The sequence below is a fragment of the Homalodisca vitripennis genome, chromosome 1 (genome assembly GCF_021130785.1).
Source record: "Homalodisca vitripennis isolate AUS2020 chromosome 1, UT_GWSS_2.1, whole genome shotgun sequence".
In the NCBI taxonomy this organism is placed as follows: Eukaryota; Metazoa; Arthropoda; class Insecta; order Hemiptera; family Cicadellidae; genus Homalodisca; species Homalodisca vitripennis.
In genome coordinates, this window is record NC_060207.1 from 76,141,509 (window position 1) to 76,166,525 (window position 25,017).

General features: G+C 34.1%; 1 protein-coding gene across 3 annotated transcripts in view; it reads right to left on the minus strand.

The window, feature by feature from the left end:
* The window catches only part of LOC124364962 (serine/threonine-protein kinase tricornered), an 84,518-nt gene extending 64,956 nt beyond the window's left edge, over positions 1-19,562 (minus strand). Inside the window, exons 1-2 of one of the 3 annotated variants that reach the window (XM_046820827.1) lie at positions 19,166-19,562; positions 11,579-11,697 (exon numbers count right to left, since the gene is read on the minus strand). Coding sequence is in view for 2 of the 3 variants with exons in the window: in XM_046820844.1 (XP_046676800.1) it covers positions 2,606-2,816 (211 nt within the window). In the remaining variant the exon portion in view is untranslated. Of the gene's footprint in view, positions 1-2,605; positions 2,915-11,578; positions 11,698-19,165 lie in introns of those variants that run through there. The other 2 variants (XM_046820844.1, XM_046820819.1) reach the window with 2 other exon arrangements.
* Positions 19,563-25,017: the final 5,455 nt, after the last annotated feature.

Consider the following 25,017-nt stretch of genomic DNA (forward strand, 5'->3'; position numbering starts at 1 on the left):
ATAGTTTTCGTTCAAAATGTAATCTTGTGCGACAGTTGTGGAATTTTCCTTCTTGTTAGGCAATAATGATAGATTTATTTTCATGTTACACTTACCTGTGCAAACCTTTATGGTTTCTAGTCCAATACATTATCTTGATATAAAATAACATTAAGCAACTTAACATAAAATCTGAGGGTAAGCAGCTCATTTTTAACAATTCATGAAAATTATCATTTATACAGTTAAAAATAATCACAAAATATCAATTATTATTATTATTATTTATTGTTATTATTATTATTATTATGTTATTGTTGATGTTAAACAATAACATATCATACCACAAAGGTTTACATATTTTTTATAATTTTACCTTCTTTCATTCTTAAAAGTATACAAGCTACTAAAAGCTCTTTACTCCAAAAATTACTCCCTTCACCCTCTCTCCGCCTAGAAAAAACAATCCTGGGTACATCCTTGCTACAATAGTTCTGGTCATGTTAGGATACGGCGAAAAAGATATGCTATAATATTATAGTATAAAGAGAGCAGTTTATTCCATATTTATTTCTAGCAGGATACAATTCCAAAATACTTATACAGTCCAAATTTATCTTCATATATAATTACAAAGGGCACCACGATAATTCAAAAACAGGTGCATCCTCAACGAAATACGAACACAGAAGTCAAATCATTACTTGGATTTGTTACACTTCTCGTGGCAACTGGAAGTTGACAAGGGAATTTCAATGCGATATGCGAACAGCTAATAAACTACCGTATCCAGCAACCTGAATATTGATCTATACTGCCAAGTTCCTTGACGCAAAGCCACTAAATTTTATAACATCTATAACACAGAAATTATTGCCATGATTAAAAATTATTTAAAGAAGCAAAACAGAATATCCAGTTATTGAATAGTATCGAATTTTTCATGATGTCAGAACACAAAACGAAGTTAACTGTAATGAATCTCGATTAATAATTTGCGGCTGACGAAGATTAATATATATATATATATATATATATATATATATATATATATATATATATATATGTATGTATGTATAAAGTTAACAGATACTGTAATTACGATAAGTTTTGAAATTGGTAATATTTATCTTCTGCTGAAATCTTTTCAGAAACTACTTATTATTACTTACTACCTGATTACTTTACACGGTGTACAACGTTAAGATTTCATTCAACCAGTTCTGATATAAAACCTGTACGTACATTCCTAATTACACGCTTTATATGAACTATTTCATGCTTATGTTTTGACGAACGTTGGCCGAACCTATCCTTCGACTATCTTTCTGAAACAATCGTAACTTCTATCTAAGTACATTGTTTGGAGTGTTTAGGCAAACGAGTATTTCACATCACCTACGACTTAAGATCTGAAATACCGCCCGTTAACAAAAGCAATGCCATCAGATAACAGATGCATGAAAACAAAGACTCCCGATTGAAAAATAAGTACCAACACAAATGTGTCAATAAACTATACAAAATTTGATCTTTCACGTGTCTCGTTCGTTACACTTTGTATAAACGCCAATGAAATCTTGTTCCTCCTGATCTACGCCAGAGTTGTCGCCCAAGTACGGCTAAAATGTTACTGGACCGCGACTGATGACAGAGGGAACGAACCGGAACTGTAGAGCACCGACAGACGATGAGCGAGTTCATTGCCATCTAAATAGGTCTACTCAGCACCGTTTAGCGGAAACGTTTTTCAAGGCTATCAATTAATTTTCCTTATTAGCCTACTTGAGGCCGTTACTTATCCCTTTTCTGTCAGTCCTCTTCTGCCACAAGACACTGATTGACTGTCAAGCTTGTAGTTGCGGTACTTAACGATGACGTCTTCAGAATCCGTTACAGAGGTCGTGACTATTGGGTTTCATTTGTTTTTTATTAAATAGGTAGTTTGCAGCTTCAAAATTTTACTCTGGGTCATTTTCTGATACCAACCTTCTTTTATTAATTTGGACCTTCTTCTATTGTTTGTAATTTGGACGATGTAGGACTAAAAAACCATAATAGAACATGTACATTTTCACCTCTTCTGTTACGAAATCATTCGATAACACATACGTTTAGGGCGCTGAAGTGTTTTTGAAAGCATATACCTCGTCTGAAACTAACTAGTTATGTTTACCTTGACAATTAGCTACTCCATTAATTACTCATATTATCTAATCTGTTATATGACACAATTTCGTTTCTTTTCCTACTGAAATTCGATAAAGAAAAGCTTTGTTGCTTAATTTGTTTGTTTTTATTTTCATTCAGCAGACAGTAGACAACTGTTTTGCCCTTATGTGATCCTTTTTAGGGAGAACATGCGAACGCCCTGAATTAGTTATACAGAGTATTTTACTCTCAGTATCGTGTCTACTCACAGTCCACATAACCTGAGTTTATACCTTTCATCGAATACATGCTATTACCGACCAGTACATTACACTAATCCGTGTGTAGGGTTAAAAATAGCGAGAATGAAGGGTAGATAACGGAACTTAACCCATTTCACCTCTCGGAGAGTAATCTACTCGAACTGAGCATACGATGACCGTTATCAGAGGCCGGCACAGAACACTTAACTGACCTGGTTTCCTCATCCTGAGGTGCGTGAGCCAACGCAGTATCCTCGCCAGCGGTCTACGCTTGGCCGGGCGGCAGCCTGCGGTGCCGGGGAACAGAGACACGGACACAGGCGACATGGAACATGACCAGGGCCGAGGTGTGGTCCTGTCGGCGGCTGTGGAACGACTAGCCACACCACACCACACCGTACTTTCTATTCTGTGACGACACATCACCGCGCGGACCTGCACGCTATCGTGACTGAAGCAGGAGGGGGAAGGAGGAGGAGGTGGTACCAGATAACACCATCTGGCTCGTGCGCCCCCCTGCTCACTCGCTGCCCGTCATTGAACTCGTATCGCGCAAAAATTCTTGTAAGAATTGCTCTTAAAATGAGTACTATTCTGACCATCTACGAGTATATAAAAATTAGATTAAATATACTCTGTGTTCGAATTTGTGTGAGAACAAAGAAGAATGCCTACTTCTTTAGAATCGACAATTGAGTGACAGAAAACTGATAACGTTTAAATGGCATCCTCCTCTACTAAACAGTTCCATGGTTCTGTGACAATTCAAGAGCTCTTAAAAAATAATATGATTAACCCTACACTTGAGTTTTCAGTATATTTCAGAATAGTAAACTTCTTTACTACACTCTAATAATTTATAGTGGTGAATATCAATTAATGGACTCTTATCACTTAACTACTAACAAAAAACAAGTTCTTCCTTTTGTTATTTAAATCTTTAAAGCATTATAAGAGGAATCTTAACAACTGAAATTCTTCTCCCAATCCTAGCCTGGCTGTAAATTTTCCTCTTTTTCCATATACATTATTTATATAATGTTAAAACAATGTGAGACATCTCTACAGTTGGAGTTCTCTCTAGTGTGACTCAACATTTACTTTTGATTTCAATATAGAATTCTAAGGACATAAGGATTAAAAGAAGAAATAACTGCCGTTGGGGCCTCCTTCAAATTGTAGTAAGATGAAAAATCTGTTTTATCACATATACTTCTTGATTATTTAAGGTTAAGCATCAATGTTTTGATAGGGTCACCAATGCTGGTTTATAGTTTCAAAAAGTTACAATATAGGTCCTGTTGTACACCTTAAAAGTCTTTTTTTGGCTCAAGTTGGAAAAATTAAACTCTATAAATGCCTACTGGACCTAGGAAATAATTATTTAGGGCGGTTAGTGACACTTCACATACAATGGAGGATGGTCCACAAGGAGTTTGTTAAAAATATAAAACATACCCATAAGTCAGGACGAAAAAAAATTATAAATGATTTGTATAACAGAAATGAATACCACAAACAGCACTTAAAAAGATTGATAACGTACAAGGACGTCAGATGTTCAATATTTTACTTGGTTGTAGACAGACATTTTATTAGTAACCATAATCTAAGGGCACAAGTAAAATCAAAGAAAATATGTTAAGAAAACTGAATACTGCATTACGCCTGTCATACAAAATTACATTAAGAAGTTAGTTATCAACAAGGGTCAACAATTTTGGTAGAATTTATTGATAAAGGGGAAACCCTGTTATCAGTTGCAATGGAAAGTTTTTATCTTTAGGTCATCTTTTGGACTTCACAAATAGCCTACTCATAGTCTTTGAGTTTTCCCTGTAGTAGTAGTGCTTTCCAACTTTTCTCTCAGTACATTATTCAAAAGAGTGTTGTATTGTATTGTATTGGTTGTAATCTATCAACTATGTCTTTTGGAGAATGTGAAAGAAGAACAAATCTCATGATGGTTGGATGGAGAAGCAATAGTCGATCACACAAGGAGGTTTACCACTTATTTAGTGACAGCTATACCATGTAGCAGCAAATTTCTAGAACTGTTGGGAAAAAATGTTCAACGCTTTGTAGAAACAGGACGTATTTCCACTCGTAATAGGTCAGAAAGATCAGCTATTGCAACAAATAAAGAAAATCTTTATATGCATTGCAGACATTTACGACATTTTAAGAACTCGCACAAAGTCACTATGATCAGCAGTACAAACTCATGAAATCTCCCTTACATCTGTCAAAAAGATACTAAAAGAGTCTCATTTAAATATAATGAGTTGTAATTTCATTTAGTGCCCAAGTTAAATAAAGATGGCTTTGATCATTGAATAGAATTTTCTGAAACAATGATGAACGAAATTGATTGCAAACAAATTGTTGTTTACAATACTTTGTTTTCAAACCAGTGTTCATTTACTCTAAATGGAACCTTAAACAGGCACAAATGTTGTTACTATTAATTTTGATGAATAGAGACAAAAATACATCAAGAATGTTTATCAATTCCTCCAGTTGTCCTACAAAATTCTGTACATATGTTTTATGTGTGTCTTTCCAACTGTCAAATAACTGGAGGTGAACAATTTGAAAATTTACTCTAAAACATTTGGTAAGTAAGCATTACTTTTTTAGTAGAACCTTAAAAAATATGCCATTTTGTACTGGATCAATGTTTTAGGTGCTGGCATTCATCACATTTAGACAAACCCTTTCAAATTATCTACATTTTAACTCCATGCAGGCCATATCCCTGATATGACAGAAATCTGATAGTTACTTCAACAAGTAGAATTTTATGTGTAGTAATGATGTGCCTAAAAGGTTTTATTGTTGGTGTAATAATGATCAAAATATTAAGCCTGAACAAAGTTCCACCTTGTCAGTTTTAGTTACACTGTATGTGGATGACTGTGGAGTAATAACAAGTTTGTAGACACTTTTTAGGTACTAGAATTATCAATCTCCAAAAAAAAAAAAAAAAAAAAAAAAAAAAAAAAAAAAAAAACCACGTGCAAAATCGGTGTCAAATTCAGAAAACAAAGAATACTTCTATTGTCAAATTACTCATCATCTGTTTGCCTCCCGACCTTGCTGATTTTCTTCATTAAGTTACTTATTCTCGCTTACTTAATGTAAGCTAAAGATAATTACTACAAAAAATATTGCTCAAAATTTACTAAATATCCTGCTAACAATATTTATTATCTTTAAGGATCAAAAAGTCAGGAAGTCAGATGGTGGTTTTGCTCCGGTTTGTATGTAATGCAATTTTGAAACTATGGTTTGTTATAGAATAACTGTTTTCATTCATGAACAATGTCTACAAAGGCCAATTTTTAATACATTTTTGTATAGGCTAATAATCTTTATAATTTTGTATGATACAATGTATTTCTATCCTGGAACAGAGCAAATGAAGTTTCACCACAAAGTAAAGAAATTGATATGAGAATTCTATATAAAATCAATCTCTACGGATTAGTTTTATAGCTATTTTCTTTCCCTTTATGTTTTACTACAATAGCATGCAAGATGAAAATCTTTTATATTTAGAATTGAAGCAATTCTCCTTTGTTGCACATTTTTGTTCCTTTCTTCACAAATAAAACTAGCCCTTTAAAATTGTACCGGTTAGTAACTTATAATATTTGACCACTGCCAGAACAATGATAGTTGCATAAACAGCCACTCTGGTTGATCATACATTGTGGGCAAGGCAGCTACTACACAACATACTTTCTTCTGCATTGTTTTGTTTGCAAAAAGTGAGTCGATAGTTACAGTGCAGCGGGCATTTTGTCTCCAATTGACATTGAACCAGCAAGTAAGAAAGTAGTAATGTTGGTTTAGACAATTTCAGGATACTAGGTGTCTCTACAAAGGAAAAGTCAAGGTCCGGATGTGTGTATATGTCAAAAAAGTACCTGAACACGTCAGAACAGTGGATTTTTCCTCACTTTACTTAAGATTCGTGAAACTTCATTTTGTAACCAGATGGAGCTCCACCCCAATTGCACAGTAATATAGAGAATTGTATAATCAATAATTTTCTCAGCGATGGATAAATCACATGGGAAATAAAGTCCTGGCTCTACTACACTTCTGACCATCTCAGACTTTTCCCTCAGATATTTTTACCATGACTTAATTAGTTTTTTTTTTTTAAAGATAACACTAATCAGAATCACATTATTTAAAGTTTCATTAAAATTAAAAAGAACAACCTGACCAAATTCTTATCACTTAATCACAAAAAATATTTGGTTTCTTTTGGACAAACTTCCAGTTTTGATCTAGCTATAAAGGAATTGGAAGGATACAATTAAATGGATATCAAGTGCACACATTGGTGATATAGATGATACAAGACAGACTGCATGGCAAATAGTGCTAAGAAGTTATGTCTAAAAGAGAAGTTCTATTTTTGTATGCTATCTAGAGAAGCTGTACTGCAGGCCACCACTTGTTCAGTTAATTTTTTAACATCCATTATCTAATGACATTTATGGTTTTGTTGGTTTTATTGCTGGAGCTTAATTTATAGTGCTAGTTTGACAAGTGAACATACATTCTATGCTCTTCCATGCTATACTACTTAATGTCAAACATTACTGAGACACAATTGAAAATGTCAGATTATAAATTAAATTTAAACAATATGGCTTCTATTTTTCTGCAATTCAAGTACACACTGATAATAATTTTCCTTATTGCTTGCTGTTTCAGCCAAACTACTTTGATGGTTATTTTGTTATAATTGTTTCAAAGTTTTGGAAGTTATTAGAAACTAGTACAGTACATGTAGTTGTTAGGGTTTTCTCAAAAATCAAACTATAACCAAGAGTATAAAAGTAATTTAATTATATGTGTTGCTTATTTAATGTCAAAGCTTATTACAGGAGCATAAGAATTCCACACAATTTATTTACGGTTAGTAGCATTTTTATGGGTTTATCATTATACACCAATCATGTCATTAAAATAATAACCGTGGTAATAAGTAGCAAATATTGCTACGAATTTTAGTTTCTTCAGCTTAGCACTTAAATATAACAAACAATCCAAGATATATATTATTTTTTATTTTTACAGACCCAAGTAGTAATTTTTAAATGTATCATGTATACTGATTAACAAGAAATCTTAGTTCATAAAATGGTAATAAAGGCACCAATACAGAAAGGTTCATTCAGTAATGCTACTATACAATTATTTTCTTTTTACAGCCATGTTCCCTATATTTTTATATTCTATCAATGTTGTTAGGTATAACAAGCTTATCTCTAATTGGATAGTAGAGATAAGGAAGTTTCATCAATACATTACTGAGTCTAAATGATTACAGCCAACACTAAATTAAAGTTCGAATAAATTCTCAAGTAGTCCAATAAAGTTAACTGATATTTTGTTGTTATCAAACCTTTTTTAGGATGAGGAGCACTTAAGGGAAATTATTGACACTGCAGACTTTTAATTTTATTAACTTTTGTTAAAATATTAATGCATACACATTGTTTTATCTTATTTGAATGTACAGCATACTTATTATATATGCACATTTTCCTTGGTTGATTCTAATTTGTTAAGAGAATATGCTAAATAAAATCTGGTTAAATAATATAGTTCATCCTTAAACAATTGTAGAGCAATCAGGTTTCAGTTGGTGCAAACCTTTTAACAAATCAACATTTTATTATAAATTACTACTCTAAAGGTAAATTTAAGCATACCATTCAGAAGACAATGAAATTTATGTACTATTTCATAATGATACATACCTTACACTTACATAATATGTTTTACACATGCACTTTATGTCCCCAACAATTAATTTACACAATAATATTTTTATAGTGTTTCAGTAGTCTATTTTAAAACCTGTATATTTCTGTGTTGGTATATAGACTTACAATCTTTGTTATAATTAAATTTTAGAGATAAAAAACTATTTAGGTTCTTCAAGGTCCACTGAAAGTGATCAAATTTGAATGTAAAAAGTTAATTGTTGCATCTATAATGTAACAAATAAAAACTTATTTTTATTCCTCAAAGTTTTTCCATCTTCACACCCATACACCCCTCCACTTTACAAAACAACAACCAAGCAGTTTATGACCTTATCAAAGCCATGGATGTGTCCATGAAATCAACAAAAAAACTACCTATATAAATAAAAATCATCAGATAGCCGTTAAAGAAGTCATCCTTTTCCAAGGCAACTCTATACCGCACGTCTTCGATTTTAAGTTACTCATGGCATAGTTTTGTAAACATGTGGCTAGGAGGAGAGAATTATACCCTCCCAAATGCAATTTGATACATTCAATACTGCAATGGAGGGTTATAAAATTCCTTACCCCACAGCAATCCCTCAGAGTTGTTAGTTTAAGGTGGTAACAGGCAGAATTGATGATGATGATAAACCGTAAGAGGCTGTCACTGGCTGGTTAAAGGTGCAGGTAACAGAATTTGTTTAAGAATAAGGCATTTCCAAGCTAGTCAAAAGATATAATAAGTACTTATATCTTAATGGCAATTATGTAGAAAAATATAGGAAATATGTAGTTTCCAAATGTATATAATTGTAACATTTTTAGGCAATGCCAACACTAATAACTATATGACTGTAAAACAAGTTAGTTGTACTTACAAAAATTAAAACATGAGCTTCTCAAACTGCCACAATCATTTTCTATACTTTTTCACTGCCTGTACTGTAATATATGGGTCAGTATCATAGGAACTGGTGAGCTGTCTCAAACTCTCCTTGAACTTATCTGTCAACTTTGCTAGAACGAGGATTCTCTTTCGCCATACAATAATAATGTTTAAAAACACAACTCACTAATTATAAATAATTATCTATAACACAGACATAAGCAGTTTACAAAAAGTAAATAAACAACAACTCGTACAATTCACCAGCACTAACCAAGACGAAGTACACAAAGAACACAACAACTATTTAGTTTCACAGCTGAAGTTGTTTTCAACCAGCATTGGATATAAAATAAAGGTTAGACAAACCACAGACAGTGTACAACATTGAACAAAACAATACCGATTGTTATCAAACCGAAATTATTTGGTGACAACAGATTGTCACTGTGGCACTTAAAGGGTAAAAGGAATTATGTCTGGTGTTGAATCCTAAGTTCTCACAAAGAGCTTATGGGTGACATGTAGATGGGCTTGACTTTGAAGCCCGTAACTTTCTAAGTATAATTATAACTCCATAAGCCAATGTACACCATTATGCTTCTAAAAGAACTATTGAATGAAATTGAAAGAGTAATAATATGTTTTGTCATTCAGAAAAAATAGATTATTCCATTATTTTGTAGACTGTTTAATATTTTTCTCTGCAACTCTATCATAACATACTATTACTGTATCAGAACAAGGCTCAACCATTCAAATATTTTCTGTTACACCAAACATGGTTAAAAGTCAACTTTTTGTCTGACACTGCCCGTATTTTAAGTTATTTAAAGCGGTAGGCATATAAAAGAAACACAACAATCTCTGTGCTTAGTAGGTCAACAACAGCCTTGATGCAGCTGACAGAACACATTATACACAAACTATAACAGAAAGCTATTCATCAACTATTCCATTTCTCGACTTCAGTAAAACTTTAGACTGCCTCATCATGACCAGTTACTACAGGCATGTTTATCCTTAGGCATAGGAGAAAAAGAAGCAGAATGGTTTATAAGCTACCTTAAAGGAAGAAAGCAACCTGAGGAAATAAATGACTGCCAAAATTATACAAACTATAAAATACAATCTGTATCAACTTATGTGAAAAGGGGGGTCCCATAATGATCCGTTCTGTGACAAGTTATCTTCCTCCTCCTCACAAAGGACATGGCAAATTGGTTGAACATCAAAAATATGAAGGCATCACTATTGACTCAAAACTGTTCTGATAGACCAATTCTGTAAGAAAGTCACTTCAAGTATCTATCTTATTCGCAGAATTAAACAAGTATGTGGTTTGGATGTGGCCAAAGTTGACTACTTTGCTCTTTTCAAAACAAACCTAAGATATAGCATAGTGTCTTGAGGAGGAACAACAGGGTCCATTATGGGAAAGATTCTTATCCAACAAAAAGCGTAATAAGATGCCTAGCAGGACTAGACCAACAATTTCAATCAAAAGCCTCATAATTATGTTTTATGTACACAGGGAGTAATAAAACTCCCTGGACAAACTTTAAGACATTCTTTCATCAAGGAAGAGGAGCTAAAAATAAATGCAACCTATGATCTGATCTATTTTCATTTACTATCTGTCTGTCTATATACTATGTTTTTTTTAGTTTTTATTTCTTATCTTAAAACCCAGTAAAGATATAAAATTCAAATTTAGTACAATTATTTTTATTGCATCTAATATCAAGATAACAATTAATATTATACTGTCATATCAATATGGCAGACGATTGAAGTTTAGTTAAATACCAAAGAAATTAATAATATTGTGAAAATTTTTAAAGAATGATGAAAATTGCTAAATGTAATTATACAGATTTTGACACCTACATCATAAAAAGTCCTCACTAAATAATATAGATAAAAGTTTGTAACAGTTGTAATGCATGGTTAATTATGCTGTATACATGTAAATAATGATATATATATATATATATATATATATATATATATATATATATATTTATATATATATATATATATATATATATATATATATATATATATATATTTGACTTTTCATGTTAATGACAGAGAAAACTGTTACTAAATTAATACTGGTTGTCAGGTTCCCAAATAAGTTTTATCTAATTGATTTTGAATTATAAATGAAGATTCAACTCAAACAAAGTTTAACCCAGCAACAATACAATATAATCCAGCTGCATAAACAATTAAGGAGACTACTAATAAAATATACAGCTAACATTGCAGAGGTAATGTACAAAATATTTCTCAATACCATAACACTATATCCACTTTTGGTTTGCTGGAGTTTGAGCAAAATGATCATTAGGAGAGTCAACTTCAAAAAGTAAATTCACAATACAGAATCACTAACTTTAAAAAAGTAATATGCTGTGTAGTTACAAACATTAAATTGTCTATCTCATAAATAAACAACAAACCTTGAACATCCAGCCACAAAGTGTAAGTCCACTGACAGCAAGATTTCTTACCTTGATCGGAGAGAGGCCGTCGGGCAGGAGCTGGGGTGGAAGTTGTAGCTGGGGGCGAACCCTCCAAGTTGCGTACAGCTATTCCTGCCAGTGCCCCATCCAGGGACCCAGCATCAGACCTGCCACAATAGAAAACATTCTTAGAATCCCAAAACTATACAGAGCTATTCCTGCCAGCACCCCATCCAGGGACCCAGCATCAGACCTGCCACAATAGAAAACATTTTTATAATCCCGAAACTATACAGAGCTGTTTCTGCCAGCGCCCCATCCAAGGACCCAGCATCAGACCTGCCACACTAGAAAACATTCTTAGAAACCCCAAACTATACAGAGCTGTTTCTGCCAGCACCCCATCCAGGGAATCACCATCAGATCTACCACAATAGAAAACATTCTTATAATCCCAAAACTATACAGAGCTGTTTTGCCAGCACCCAATCCAGGGACTCCCCTTCAGACCTGCAATAAAAAAAACATTCTTAAAATCCCTAAGCTATACAGAGCTATTTCTGCCAGCGCCCTACCCAGGGACTCATCATCAGACCTGCCTTAACAAAAAACATTCTTAAAATCCCCAAGCTATACAGAGCTATTTCTGCCAGCACCCCATCCAGGGACTCTTCATCAGACCTGCCACAACAAAAAACATTCTTAAAATCCCCAAACTACACAGAGCTATTTCCGCCAGCGCCCCATCCAGGGACTCCTCATCAGACCTGCCACAACAAAAAACATTCTTAAAATCCCCAAACTATACAGAACTATTTCTGCCAGCGCCCCATCCAGGGACCCAGCATGAAACCTGCCACAATAGAAAACATTCTTAGAATCCTCAAACTATACAGAGCTGTTTTACCAGCACCCAATCCAGGGACTCATCATCAGACCTGCCACAAGAGAAAACATTCTTAGAATCCCCAAACTATACAGAGCTGTTTTACCAGCACCCAATCCAGGTACTCATCATCAGACCTGCCACAAGAGAAAACATTCTTAAAATCCCCAAACTATACAGAGCTGTTTTACCAGCACCCAATCCAGGGACTCATCATCAGACCTGCCACAAGAGAAAACATTCTTATAATCCCAAAACTATACAGAGCTGTTTTACCAGCACCCAATCCAGGGACTCATCATCAGACCTGCCACAAGAGAAAACATTCTTAGAATCCCCAAACCATACAGAGCTGTTTTACCAGCACCCAATCCAGGGACTCATCATCAGACCTGCCACAAGAGAAAACATTCTTAGAATCCCCAAACTATACAGAGCTGTTTTGCCAGCACCCAATCCACGGCCTCCCCATCAGACCTGCCATAAAAAAAAACATTCTTAAAATCCCCAAGCTATACAGAGCTATTTCTGCCAGCGCCCCATCCAGGGACCCAGCATCAGACCTACCACAATAGAAAACATTCTTAGAATCCCGAAACTATACAGAGCTGTTTCACCAGCACCCAATCCAGGGACTCATCATCAGACCTGCCACAAGAGAAAACATTCTTAGAATCCCCAAACTATACAGAGCTGTTTTACCAGCACCCAATCCAGGGACTCATTATTACACCTGCCACAAGAGAAAACATTCTTAAAATCCCCAAACTATACAGAGCTGTTTTGCCAGCAACCCATCCAGGGACTCATTATTACACCTGCCACAAGAGAAAACATTCTTAAAATCCCCAAACTATACAGAGCTGTTTTGCCAGCAACCCATCCAGGGACTCACCATCAGACCTGCCACAATAGAAAACATTCTTAGAATTCCCAAACTATACAGAGCTGTTTTACCACCACCCAATCCAGGGACTCATTATTACACCTGCCACAAGAGAAAACATTCTTAAAATCCCCAAACTACACAGAGCTGTTTTGCCAGCACCCAATCCAGGGACTTATCATCTGACCTGCCTTGACAAAAAACATTTTTAGAATCCCAAAACTATATAAAGGTATTTGTTTTAGCACAACATACAATGATAAATACACAGGACGCATGCCTTCATAGTCATCAATCTTATTTTTAATTAGTAATAACTAGTTTAAATAGTTTTAATAATTCTCATGATGATTTTTGAGCCAACTGTAAATTCTAGGTAAATCTGATTAGAAGCATACTTGATTTTATCAAAAGAATATTAACTTACTAAATGGACCATTATTTGACGTACCAAAAACACTTGAAAATTATAGTTATTTTACTTACATTAAATGGCTAAAATGAAATATTAAAAATTGTAAATATAACCAGAATGATGCATCTGACAATATCTCATCAAAACATTTAACAGCAAAATATATGTAGTTCACTGGGCTCAAATCCTATTTGATGGTTTCTTTAACATAATTGTAAGATTTTACAATGTACCTACTAAACAGAAGTCTACCATTTTGGTGAAACTGGCCATGTCCATGATAATATAAATATGTATGCTGTGTTGTATGTATTTCTGATACAAAACAGCAAATTATTTTTTTTTTTATTGAATGATGGCAAATGTTCGGAAAAATCCTGTTTCCTTCACAATCCTTCCATCGTAAAAAAAACGTCTGATTTATTGTAACAACCAGTGTTCTTATCAAGGTTCTTATCTGATTTTGTTTTTGGAAATGTATTTTATGCATACTACTAGTGTAAAATTAAAAATTAGTAAATTAGTTAATCAAAATACTACATGGAACAGGAGTGAATCTATATATATAAAAATGAATGTTTGTATGTTTGTCCTTTATGGAATCGTGAACTATTCATGATGAAAAATTTGTACGTATATGTATTTTTCCACGGAGAAGGTTTATAAGCTATGCCCATCCCTTTCCCGATTCAGGATTCCGCCCCACTGGTTACAGAAATACCCATAAGAAATGCATTGCAGCAAACATATGTTAACGTCTTTTCAAATTTTTAATCAGCTGTTCTTTGTAAACATATATTACACTTATAGTTTTAAAGCATAGAGTAAGCTTAAGAGAAACGACAAATTTTGTTTAAACTGTTTTTGCAATCACTGTTAAACATAGACTTTACTATCCAGATAATACAATTCAAATTTGACGTAAAAATTCACCTTTAACTGCAATATTTATTTAATATAAACCATGCTCATGCTTGATCAGAAGAGTAATGCAGATATCATAATTACTATCTTACGTTGGCTACAAATATAAAGAATGATATAAAATCAACCTTAGTTGTTTTTTTTGACAGAAGTATGGTTCTCAAAACTCCGTGTGTACATATTCTCTCGATCGAGACAACAAAGCAAGCTCAATCGTGGCATCGGAGATATAACTAATTTAATCTAAAATTTATTATAGTAAAAAAAAAAATTTACTAAGTAATATAAGGACTTCGGTTCTTAAGATTTGCGTGCGAAGCCGTGGGTAACAGCTAGATAGAGGCAGGAATATGGTACATACCTTCATAATACGCCCAAGAGGCTCACGATGGAACGACTATCAATTATCTCAGCAATGTTTAGAATGTGATAGAAAAAGAATAAGTGAATATAGTGTACTGTTTTCAACGGGAAATTGCGTGCGAAGCCGCGGGCAACTTTTGCAAAAAATTATTGAAATGCGCAGCAAAGCGCGCCGGGCCCGCTAGTGTTTTATATAACAAATTCATCAGAAATATTTTAAATCAGATGAATAAAATGTATACTATATTAATTTTTTTGTGAAGATGAACATATTAGTGATGTAGTGGATGATCTGAAGACGATGCTGACTATTTACAGCACAGTTCTGTTTTATTTATTTATTTCTCATATCACCGGCAATGTCAATATATAATTCACAAACAGAATTTTTACATGTACTGTTTAACAGGTATAACACCAAGATATGGCCTATTCATTTACAGATAAAAACAAACACAAACCCAACAATTAACTACAAATTCATAAATACTGATTTTATATTTATTATGAAGATAACAATAACTTGCATAATTTATAATATTATTTAGCAACAGTTATACATGTACTATAAAATAATTTATACATAGCCTAACCATTCAAAATATTGAATGTGTAATATAACAAGCAGTGCTAACTAACTTGTATAATACATTTACATTAAAAGTTAGAGAAATCCCAATAACAAGTTAGTGCAAAAAAAAATAAATTAAGCATGAACAATATAAAAATCAATGGCAAAAATTATTCTCAATATACTTATAATCAGTTTTGCAATAGCATATAGATATGGCAATAAATAAAATATGTACAACAACAAAATTAATGACGAAAATTGATTTTCGTTATGATGAATTCAAAACACTATAAATATACTACTTAACTAGTTAGTATGATTCGTCAGGCCCAGTCCAAGATAGCAGCCATAGCGGGTACTCATGAAGTTATTAGAGAAGAAGTCTGCTCAGCCAGCTTGATACGAGAGTGGAAAATTCTTGCCATGGGACTATTGAAATCATAGGATATAGCAAAATCTAAAGAGGTCACTTGATCTTGTACGGTGTGGAACTCTAAAATGCACCTCAGCAAATAGTTCTGGGCACATGATTATGCCATTGAGTAATTTGTAGAGAAACAGGATAACCACTATGCTTTTTCTTTGGCTCTTACGAAGCAATCAAAGCTCCAGTTTCCAAGTTGTGGATAGGCACTTTGAGATATGGAAATCCTGGTCCAACACCGAGAAGCCTGATGAATCTTCTTTGCTTAGTCTCAATTCTGTCCAACGCACTGCTATGATAGTCTGACTAGGGCATAATATAATGCTCTCGGGCTGCTGGATTCCTCATTCCTCTTGTGATTCTAATGATGAATCCCAGCATTTTCATGGCCTTCTTACACATGAAATAATGTGGTGTAAAAAGCCAAAACCAGACTCAAAAACTCCCCTAAATAATAAACAACTCTATAATATTATCTTCTTTGTAGGTCTTTGTCCTGGAGATCATATTTGTATGAGGCTAGGTTTCATGTTTATTGGGAGTTGACAATGTAACACTTAGACACTTCTAACTTATTACAGTAACAATGCTAATAATTCCCACCATCTAACAAAACTGCTATGTGAATAATAAGTTTGAGAAAATAATTCAAAAATGTCCACACAAAATGTTTTTCAAATTATGTAATCTTATAGGTTATTATATTTACTTTATGTACGTTAATTGTATACACCCAATAATTTTTTAGATATGCGTGATATTTATACTAATAACTTTATATATCTAATCTCCTGTACTGAGTAAAATTAAATTGATAAAACATTAGATTAAGTTTTAAAAAATAAATAGGTTTAATTGTGTAAATCCTTGCAACATATTTCAATATTGCCTTGGGTCTTATGGCAAGTATTTATTGAAAATGGGATGGTGTAGAAAGGGGTACTTTGGGATTATACCGACCACACCCAGACATGAATCGTTATTTCACATTTCGTTTCTACTGATTACTAGATTAGCGTAGAACAATATTTCGTCAATATAAAACAGGAATTGTCTTATCGCAAACACCTCCCCATCCTCAGACAGAGGTCAAAGTCGAGCGTCTAGTAGATAACGTGATTGCAGAGTCTCGCCGCCCGTTCAGCTGGTGCATCGCTTTGTTGTACTTCCGTGTTTTACCTCTACATTTCTCCAAACACAAAAATTCAACAAAAACAAACATTTACCAAACTAAACTTTTTATTAAAAAAACACTCAAAACTTGTTTTTATTCTTGATCACATTCCGCCACCCAAAATGCGAGTGCCTCCGGTCATCAGCGCGGGCTTCGACAGCACCTTCGGTGCTGCCCCGCGCTGATGTCGACGAAAGAAAAACATCCCTCGAGATAGTACCTATCAGTAAAATATCAAATTCTAGAGGGGCTAATCAGAAATATAAATTGAATTGTAATGGAAAGGCAATGATGTACCGTGCAAATCACGTGATGCCGCGCGGCCTGCCGTAATCAGGATTCTCGAGAAAGATAAGATAACAGCGACAACAATACCGATCACAATACCTGGAAATGCTTGTAAGTTTGTAATTTTGTAATTGAAGAGTTGTTTTTTCGTTCTATCATGTTTGTTTCTATAAATTTCTATTTTTGTGTTCTTCATACTGGTGTGGTCGGTATAATCCCAAAGTACCTAGAAAGGGTTAAAGTTCCTAACTTTTAAAGTTGTATAGGCTAATTAGAAACTAAACCTGTGAGTCCATGACATATTAAATAAATAAGTATCCTAAGCGTAGATCAATCAGTTACAGAAGGCTGCCACCACAGTATAGTAAGTGGCCACTATAACATTGAATCATCGAGCTTTCCGATCATCTTAACTACTGAACAGTAAATAATTAAAATGTCCAGTACTTTGGTATTATCCGGAAGCCACTATTTTTGGACGACTTTTCCTTGTCGGGGACCAAAATAAATTACAGAATTATAAAGAATAGATATTAGAATACAGAAGTCATTATGACGAAAAGTTATGGTACTCTACCTAAAAAAAAAACGAAGTCGGCGAGAATTGAGTTGAATGGATAGTCACTAGTTGCCACTACTTCCGATCGCCACATGCATTTTGCCAACAAAAAAATGTTCTTGTTTGAGGTAAATCCCAGATTTGAGGATAATTTTTCCATGATGAAATTATTAATTAATAAGCACACAACATCAGTGAAAACAAAAACTAAAAAAAAGTAATAACAGTTAATTATTTGAAAGTAACAGATGATTCGTGTGTCTAGGTTTACTTGAAGGGTCACTAGTCTAGGTGCAAAATATAATTCATCAGGTATTTTTAAATTCATTATGAAACAAGGAAAATACTAGTTGTAACGAATTTTATTTAGATCTCTGATAAGGAAAACTTATCAAAAAAATAGTGGCTTCCAGATTATACCAAAGTACCATAAGTATGTCCTTTTTAGTTATATAATTATATGTTATTATTTATAAAAATATCACATTGTTATGAATTTAAAATATTGATCTCTATTTCTTAAATTTGAAAATCAAAACAGTGTTTTGATTTTACATAAAAGTTACAGTTAATAAGGGCCTAATCAATGAACAAATTTGGTTTGATTATGTTTTGGTTGCCGCTTATGCTGCAGCCCTACAGAATACACACAAGTTCCTACTAAAATGAGTAAACTAAGTCAAATTTGCCAACTTTATAAATAAAACTTCATCATTACAAGATGTATCCACAGATATGCATAAGCTTTGAAATAAACATCCATTATTAAATGTCATAGCTTTGATGATTTGAATGACACTTAAATTAACCATGTAGCTTTGATGATTTGAATGACACTTAAATTAATCTGGGCACTGTTTGTCTTTATCCAACAAGTTTTACTCAATCTCCAAAATAACCTATCCCATTACAAATTATAGAAATAAAGGTATAAGGAATTAACCCTAAAAAATACAGCAACATTATTTCATAACCTAAACATAAACAACAAGACATTTTAATAAGTTGTACAGTTGTGTAGGACATTTAACGACATTATCTAACTAGGCTACTTGATTCAGTAAACACAAATAATCGAAGCATAAACAAGACTCTCATTGATAAAGGATAGCCATGTAACACCACCTTCTCTTTATGCTTACCTTGAACCTTTCGTGATAAAAATGCTGGAGTCAATTTTACAAAGAAACCTAGCAGGTTTCTTTGAAAATATTTTGATTTTATGCTGAAAGAACAAACAACAGGCTCAGGAAGTAAATTTGTGCGAACTATGTAGGGCAATCGATGCAAATGAAAGATTAAGTTAGTGTGAGGACGACTCTGATATGGCGGACAAAACTAACCACTGGGGAGTATTTTAAATAACCGTGAAAGCGTAAATGTGTATGAAAACAAATTATAACATTGATTAGGTAATTACGAGTTTAAATAAACAGTAACTTATTGATTTACTAGAACAGAATAGCACTATGGCTTCTTTAGATCTAAATCATTCCAGACAACTGCAACAAAACGAGACTGCGCACCATAACAAAGTTGATTTAAAATAATGCTGATTTCCAGCTGTTTAAAACAGCTGATGTAAAATTGTTTCATTCTCACATTTGGAAAGAGGAATACAAAACCAATATAATTTTGTTGTACTTGAACCAATAATTACTTCTTGCAGTTAATACTCAGAGTAACAAGCAATTGTATTACAAAAAACACATTTTTTAAATAGCATAATATAATATAACTGTTGTTAAATATGAACTGGAGTATCCAAAATATAAATCTGGTCTAAGGTGTAGCTGATTAATCTGTACTATGTACAGAGTAGGGCAGAGGAACTTGCTTATTTAGAAGTTAAATTGCAAAGCAAGTAATAGAAACATATATTTAATTCTTTTTATATAATAAAAACAACATTTAAAGTTTATTTTTACTTAGTTTGAAATATTACATCAGACAGAAGGCGCTTATTGTTGTCAATGCACGATGCTAAAGGACTGCGGTTTCGTTCAACTATTACTAGCATATCTACCGGTGTGTTAGCAATAGCTTGATGAATGTTGTTCAGTCTTGGGGTGATCAGTATAGATCAGTAATTTAAGATAGCCCCATAAAAAAAAATAACTGCACAGGACTAAATCAGGCGAACGTGCTAGCCAATGGAAGTCGCCCCTTATGGAGATAAGGCGTCCTAGATTATCTCAAAACTGCCATTGACATTGGTGTTGTGTGCGCTTTGGCGCCTTCCTACTGAAACAAAAAATCTTCCGCAAACATCTCAATGAGTGTTGGCAACAAAAATTCCTGAAACGTCAGAATTAACTGAAACTACCTGTTCGTTTCTTTTTTAAACATGAACCAATTACTCCAAATCTCGATAGAGCACACCAAACAGTAACACGTTGTGAATGTAAAGTTTTCTGATGAAGTTTCCTGGGGATAGCAGGGCTCCAATGGCACATGTTCTGTTTGTTGACACATCATGACAGATGGAAGAGAGCCTCGTCGCTAAAGACAAGCAGTGTCCCTTGAGGCATATCAAGAAGTGCCCCACATGCGTTTTCTCGAGCAAACAATCACATATGTTAAGTTTATGCACAACAGCTAGTTTGTAAGGATGAAACTTTAATTCTTCTAGAAGGATTCGCTTAACAGAGCGAGTAGATAATTATACAGCAGCTGTGCGCTTACGGGAAGAGCGCAAATGGGATCACAAAACAAATAGCCTTATAATGTTTTGAGGTGATCTTGCTGTAAGTGGAAGTCCAGGTTTTCTTTTCTTGATATGACCAGTTTCCCTGAAGTTGTTTACCATCGAATAGACTGATTGCCAGGACACGACCACAGGGTGCGATATTAAAGCGGGTACAATATGCACATTGCATGGCGATGATTGAGCGTCAGTTTGAAAAGTACGATTAAACAGCGAACGCGCGCCCCAAATTCATTCACTCTATGATACAGACTAAACTGAGGCGATCAAAAACTGTATGAACTTCCCTCTCAAATGCGCCTACCACCACTCTTCTCGAAATAGCCGTCGCTTCTCGGCGCCCAATTCAAATATGCAAGTTCCTCTGCTCCGACCTGTACTATATGACTATACTGACTAGTCAGTACAACACTAAGCTTCTGAACATGAATACTCTCAAGTGTTTCATAGCGTTAAAATAATTACTATCAACAATTTTTTAACCAAATAACTTATTGTAAGCGAATGTTAAAATAGAAAGTAAAGTAAAGAATGTCTTATTTAACTAGACGAAGATAGAGCTAAGAAGTCTAATGATTCAGTTAACTCGAAATCAGGTAAAAATATATCAATAAATTACATGCTGTATAAAGAAAACATCCTTTTATGCTATGATTATAAGATAAATACTATGCAAAACCTACATGCTTAACACCATGCAATTAAGTACTAGAAGTAGTAATAAAATAATAATAATTTCATTAGTTGTCCTATGGAAAGGATAAGATATTAGCATAGGTACTGTCCAAAAACTTTGTACGCTATAGAAAGGATTGTCAAAAAGCCAAGACTTAACATAACTAAGCGTGTTAGTTGGGTTAAACCCCACTTCAGAGGTTTCAATAGATGCTCTACTGATTGGTTCGAGCGAATTTAATGGTGTGTGGGGTGTTTTATCTACTTTGTGTTGTTTATCAATCTACGGGATGAAAAAAGTGTAATAACTAAATATCTTGGCCATGTTCTTTTTAAAATTCCACAACTATTTGAACCTTTCATATAGGCCCCGGTAGTAAGTTTCTGAACCACAATATTAGTAGTCCTAGGAAGATAAGAGTAAGAAAATAGCTTATCGACTCCACGGTTGGTCCACTCTTCAATTTCCCCAAGTGAAAACATGCACGTTTCTCACCTATTAATAATGCATTATTGTCACCACAACCCACAATAACATGATTACTCTAGGATGATTTCACTTTTTTAGATTTATTATTATGGGTAGTTTAATTTAGGTTGTTTGTTTGTTTTTAAACTCTCATTTGATTTCACATGAAAAGTCGTCTGCTGAAGTACAATGGTGTTACGATCATTTGCACCACTGCCAACTAGATCTAGCTTAGACCTTGGAGCGTCACTGTACGAATTTTCTTGTTTATTTGCATGATTTACTATTTGCCAGTCAACATTTATGTAACTCGGTGCAGAGTGATCGGCAACACTACTCATATCATTCGAGTCAAACTCACCTATGTTTTTGTCAACTTCAATTTCAGCCTCTTTCATCTCATAATTGAGTGTCGTCACATCTGAATTTTAGGTGAGGTTGACACTTGTAATGACGCAATCAGTGGTGCCCTTACCTTTACGTAGATGAAGGTAGTTGGGTCTAGAGGCCTTTGATTTAGACATGGTTCGTGTTATGGGTCGTTTGTTTTGTTGAGATTGCACACTAACGCCAGGGAAATGCGGGAGTGGATCTTCTATGACTGGTGATAATTCTAGAATTTTGTTTTACATTTGTCATTACTAACGTCACATTTCCTTCAACGTCATTTACACGTTTATTTAATAAAGAGTTGTCATTTACAACTCTCTTCACCAATCTTGTGAGTTTTCCAACCATAGAATGTAAACTAAAGCAGTCTTCAGAGTTCACAACATGGGAAAAAAATCTCATTTGATTTATTAACACATGCCATACACTTTCACATCACAATACATTCAAGCATTTTTAAGGCTTGGAAGTAGACATCAAATTCTTGCACACGAAATGAAAACTAACCTATAGTAACCGTTGCATCTCACAGCACAGGTCAGTCCTTTTAAAATTATTCACACATATCATAACTGTCCGCCGCCATCATAAGAGGCGCTACCTCTTAACATGGCGACCAACGGCTTAAAGGTGACATCCGAACCACCACTAATGGCCGGGTAGGCGGTCCGCTTGCAAGGACAGGATCGCTCAGTGGTCACCCATTTAAGAAGCAGCCACACTGGACGATGCCTCATTCAGTTATCGACATACCCGCAACACTGCAGGAATATAAGTATCGTCATAGTTTTTTAATCATATTTGATTTTATACACTCATAAACGATTCCCTTCAAAGTATAATATTCCTTTCAGCACAATCAGAAGAAAATTAAATTATGTAAAAGATGTAATTTGAAAATATATAAAAGAAATAACTGTCTAAGAAATTAACTAAGATATGAAGGCCGTTATGCTCTTAAATGGCTGGCTTGCTTAATGTTGTAATAGAAAGCCATTATATCTTGAAACATTACAAAATATTTTATTTTTGTAAGTTCACAAGTGGTCATTTTGAAAGTAAGTCTGTGTTACTTTGAAATATAGCAGTATGTAAGGAAAGAATAGTCATGTTGAATAAAGAGAACAGGACGGCGATGATCGGTGGGGGAGGGTAGTCACCTCCGGCCTTGTGTTTTTTGGCCCTTGACTTCAATATCACTGTGTTGGTACGAATTTTATTGGTTGAGGTATGTTTGATTGTTAAAATCATTTTAGTTTACCTAGTTCATTCTCTTTTTAATATTAGTAGCCAAAGTGGACTATTCTCAACAGAAAGTTGACTTGGGTTAACCTGCATGCTTGCTCGGTGTATTAGGTTGGCTTCATCCGATTTCATTTGATGCTTTTTAGATCAGTTGTGTTAAACAAGTTCAGACGTTTCCATTATACCCTGTGATCTTTTTGTCTCGTCTATGCATCATAAAGTATATGAGATAGAGTTATGTGTGCTCTATTTTTAGACTAATTTAGTTTTGACAAGACTTTGCGTAGTTTTTATCTTAAAAGTAGTTCTAATACGGTATTGTATTTCCTGCCTACCCTTCTGTTTTCTATGATCCCTGCATATAAAAGATTAGCATCGTGACTTTTTTCTTTTGTTATCTTGTTTAGGGGTTTTCCTATCATTTATAACAAACTGATGTTTGTAAGATCCGTTTCAACGGCTTTTTTATTTCTTTTTAAAACCCATTTTGTCTGAGAACAAGCCCTCTTCTCTGTCAGAGAATGAGATATTCTTCCCAAAAACTGTCATCTTAACACTCCATAACTTCCATGTTGAAAAAAAAACTTCACCAAAATAATATTTCTAGTTAATTTGGCTAATAATACATTTTAAACAACTTGGTATTATGTATTCCTTGAGAGACATGTATGGGAGCGCGTCCAAGTGTCCCAGCACCAATCGGGTGGTGGGAATAGGCATGCTCAGGAGAGGAATCTACCCCTCTCGCACCATCAGTCACTGCCTCACCCCGTGAGTGACCGCGTCACTGCTCTAAATAGTTTTTCTTTACCATGCAAGTTTAGCAGTTTGTCTTTTATAGACGTATTTGTGTCTTATACGGTAGTTGAAAACAGTTTCATTGATTTTAAAGTATTAGATACTTTTATGGTTGGATGTGGGGACTATTTTTAACCTGCAGTTTTTGACAATGAATGACAATAATTGATGGCTGGTTGCTTGAGGAAGAGGATGTTGAGGGTGCTGTTGATACAGAAAATGTTTTGATTCCGATGCTGAAAGCGAACATTGCGAATTTGACAGAATTCTGAACAATGTGATGCAGGACCTGATGAATATGCAAATATTTCTACTGATTCAGTCCTATCGGTGCATAATGGACTTCCAAGCACTTTTTACAATAATGTAGCAAGTAATCATATGCAATCTAATATGATGCAATCTATCTGTTTATTATGTTGGTATTGATGAGGCAACTTGGCAAGCTCATACATAGCCAACAGTGAAAAGACAGCTCCTCAAAATACTGTCCATAAGTTGCCGTCAATTATTTACAGCTTACAGAGATAAAACTGAAATGACTGACTGTTGGAAAGCTTTCATATCCAATGATTTTATAGAGACAATTGTAAACTTTACAAACCAGCAGTTACAATTAATGCAGAAACACTTTTTACCCTTGGGGGAGGGAGGAACAAGATTGCCCTCATACTAACAAGGCAGAAATTATGAGTTTTAGGTTATTGTAT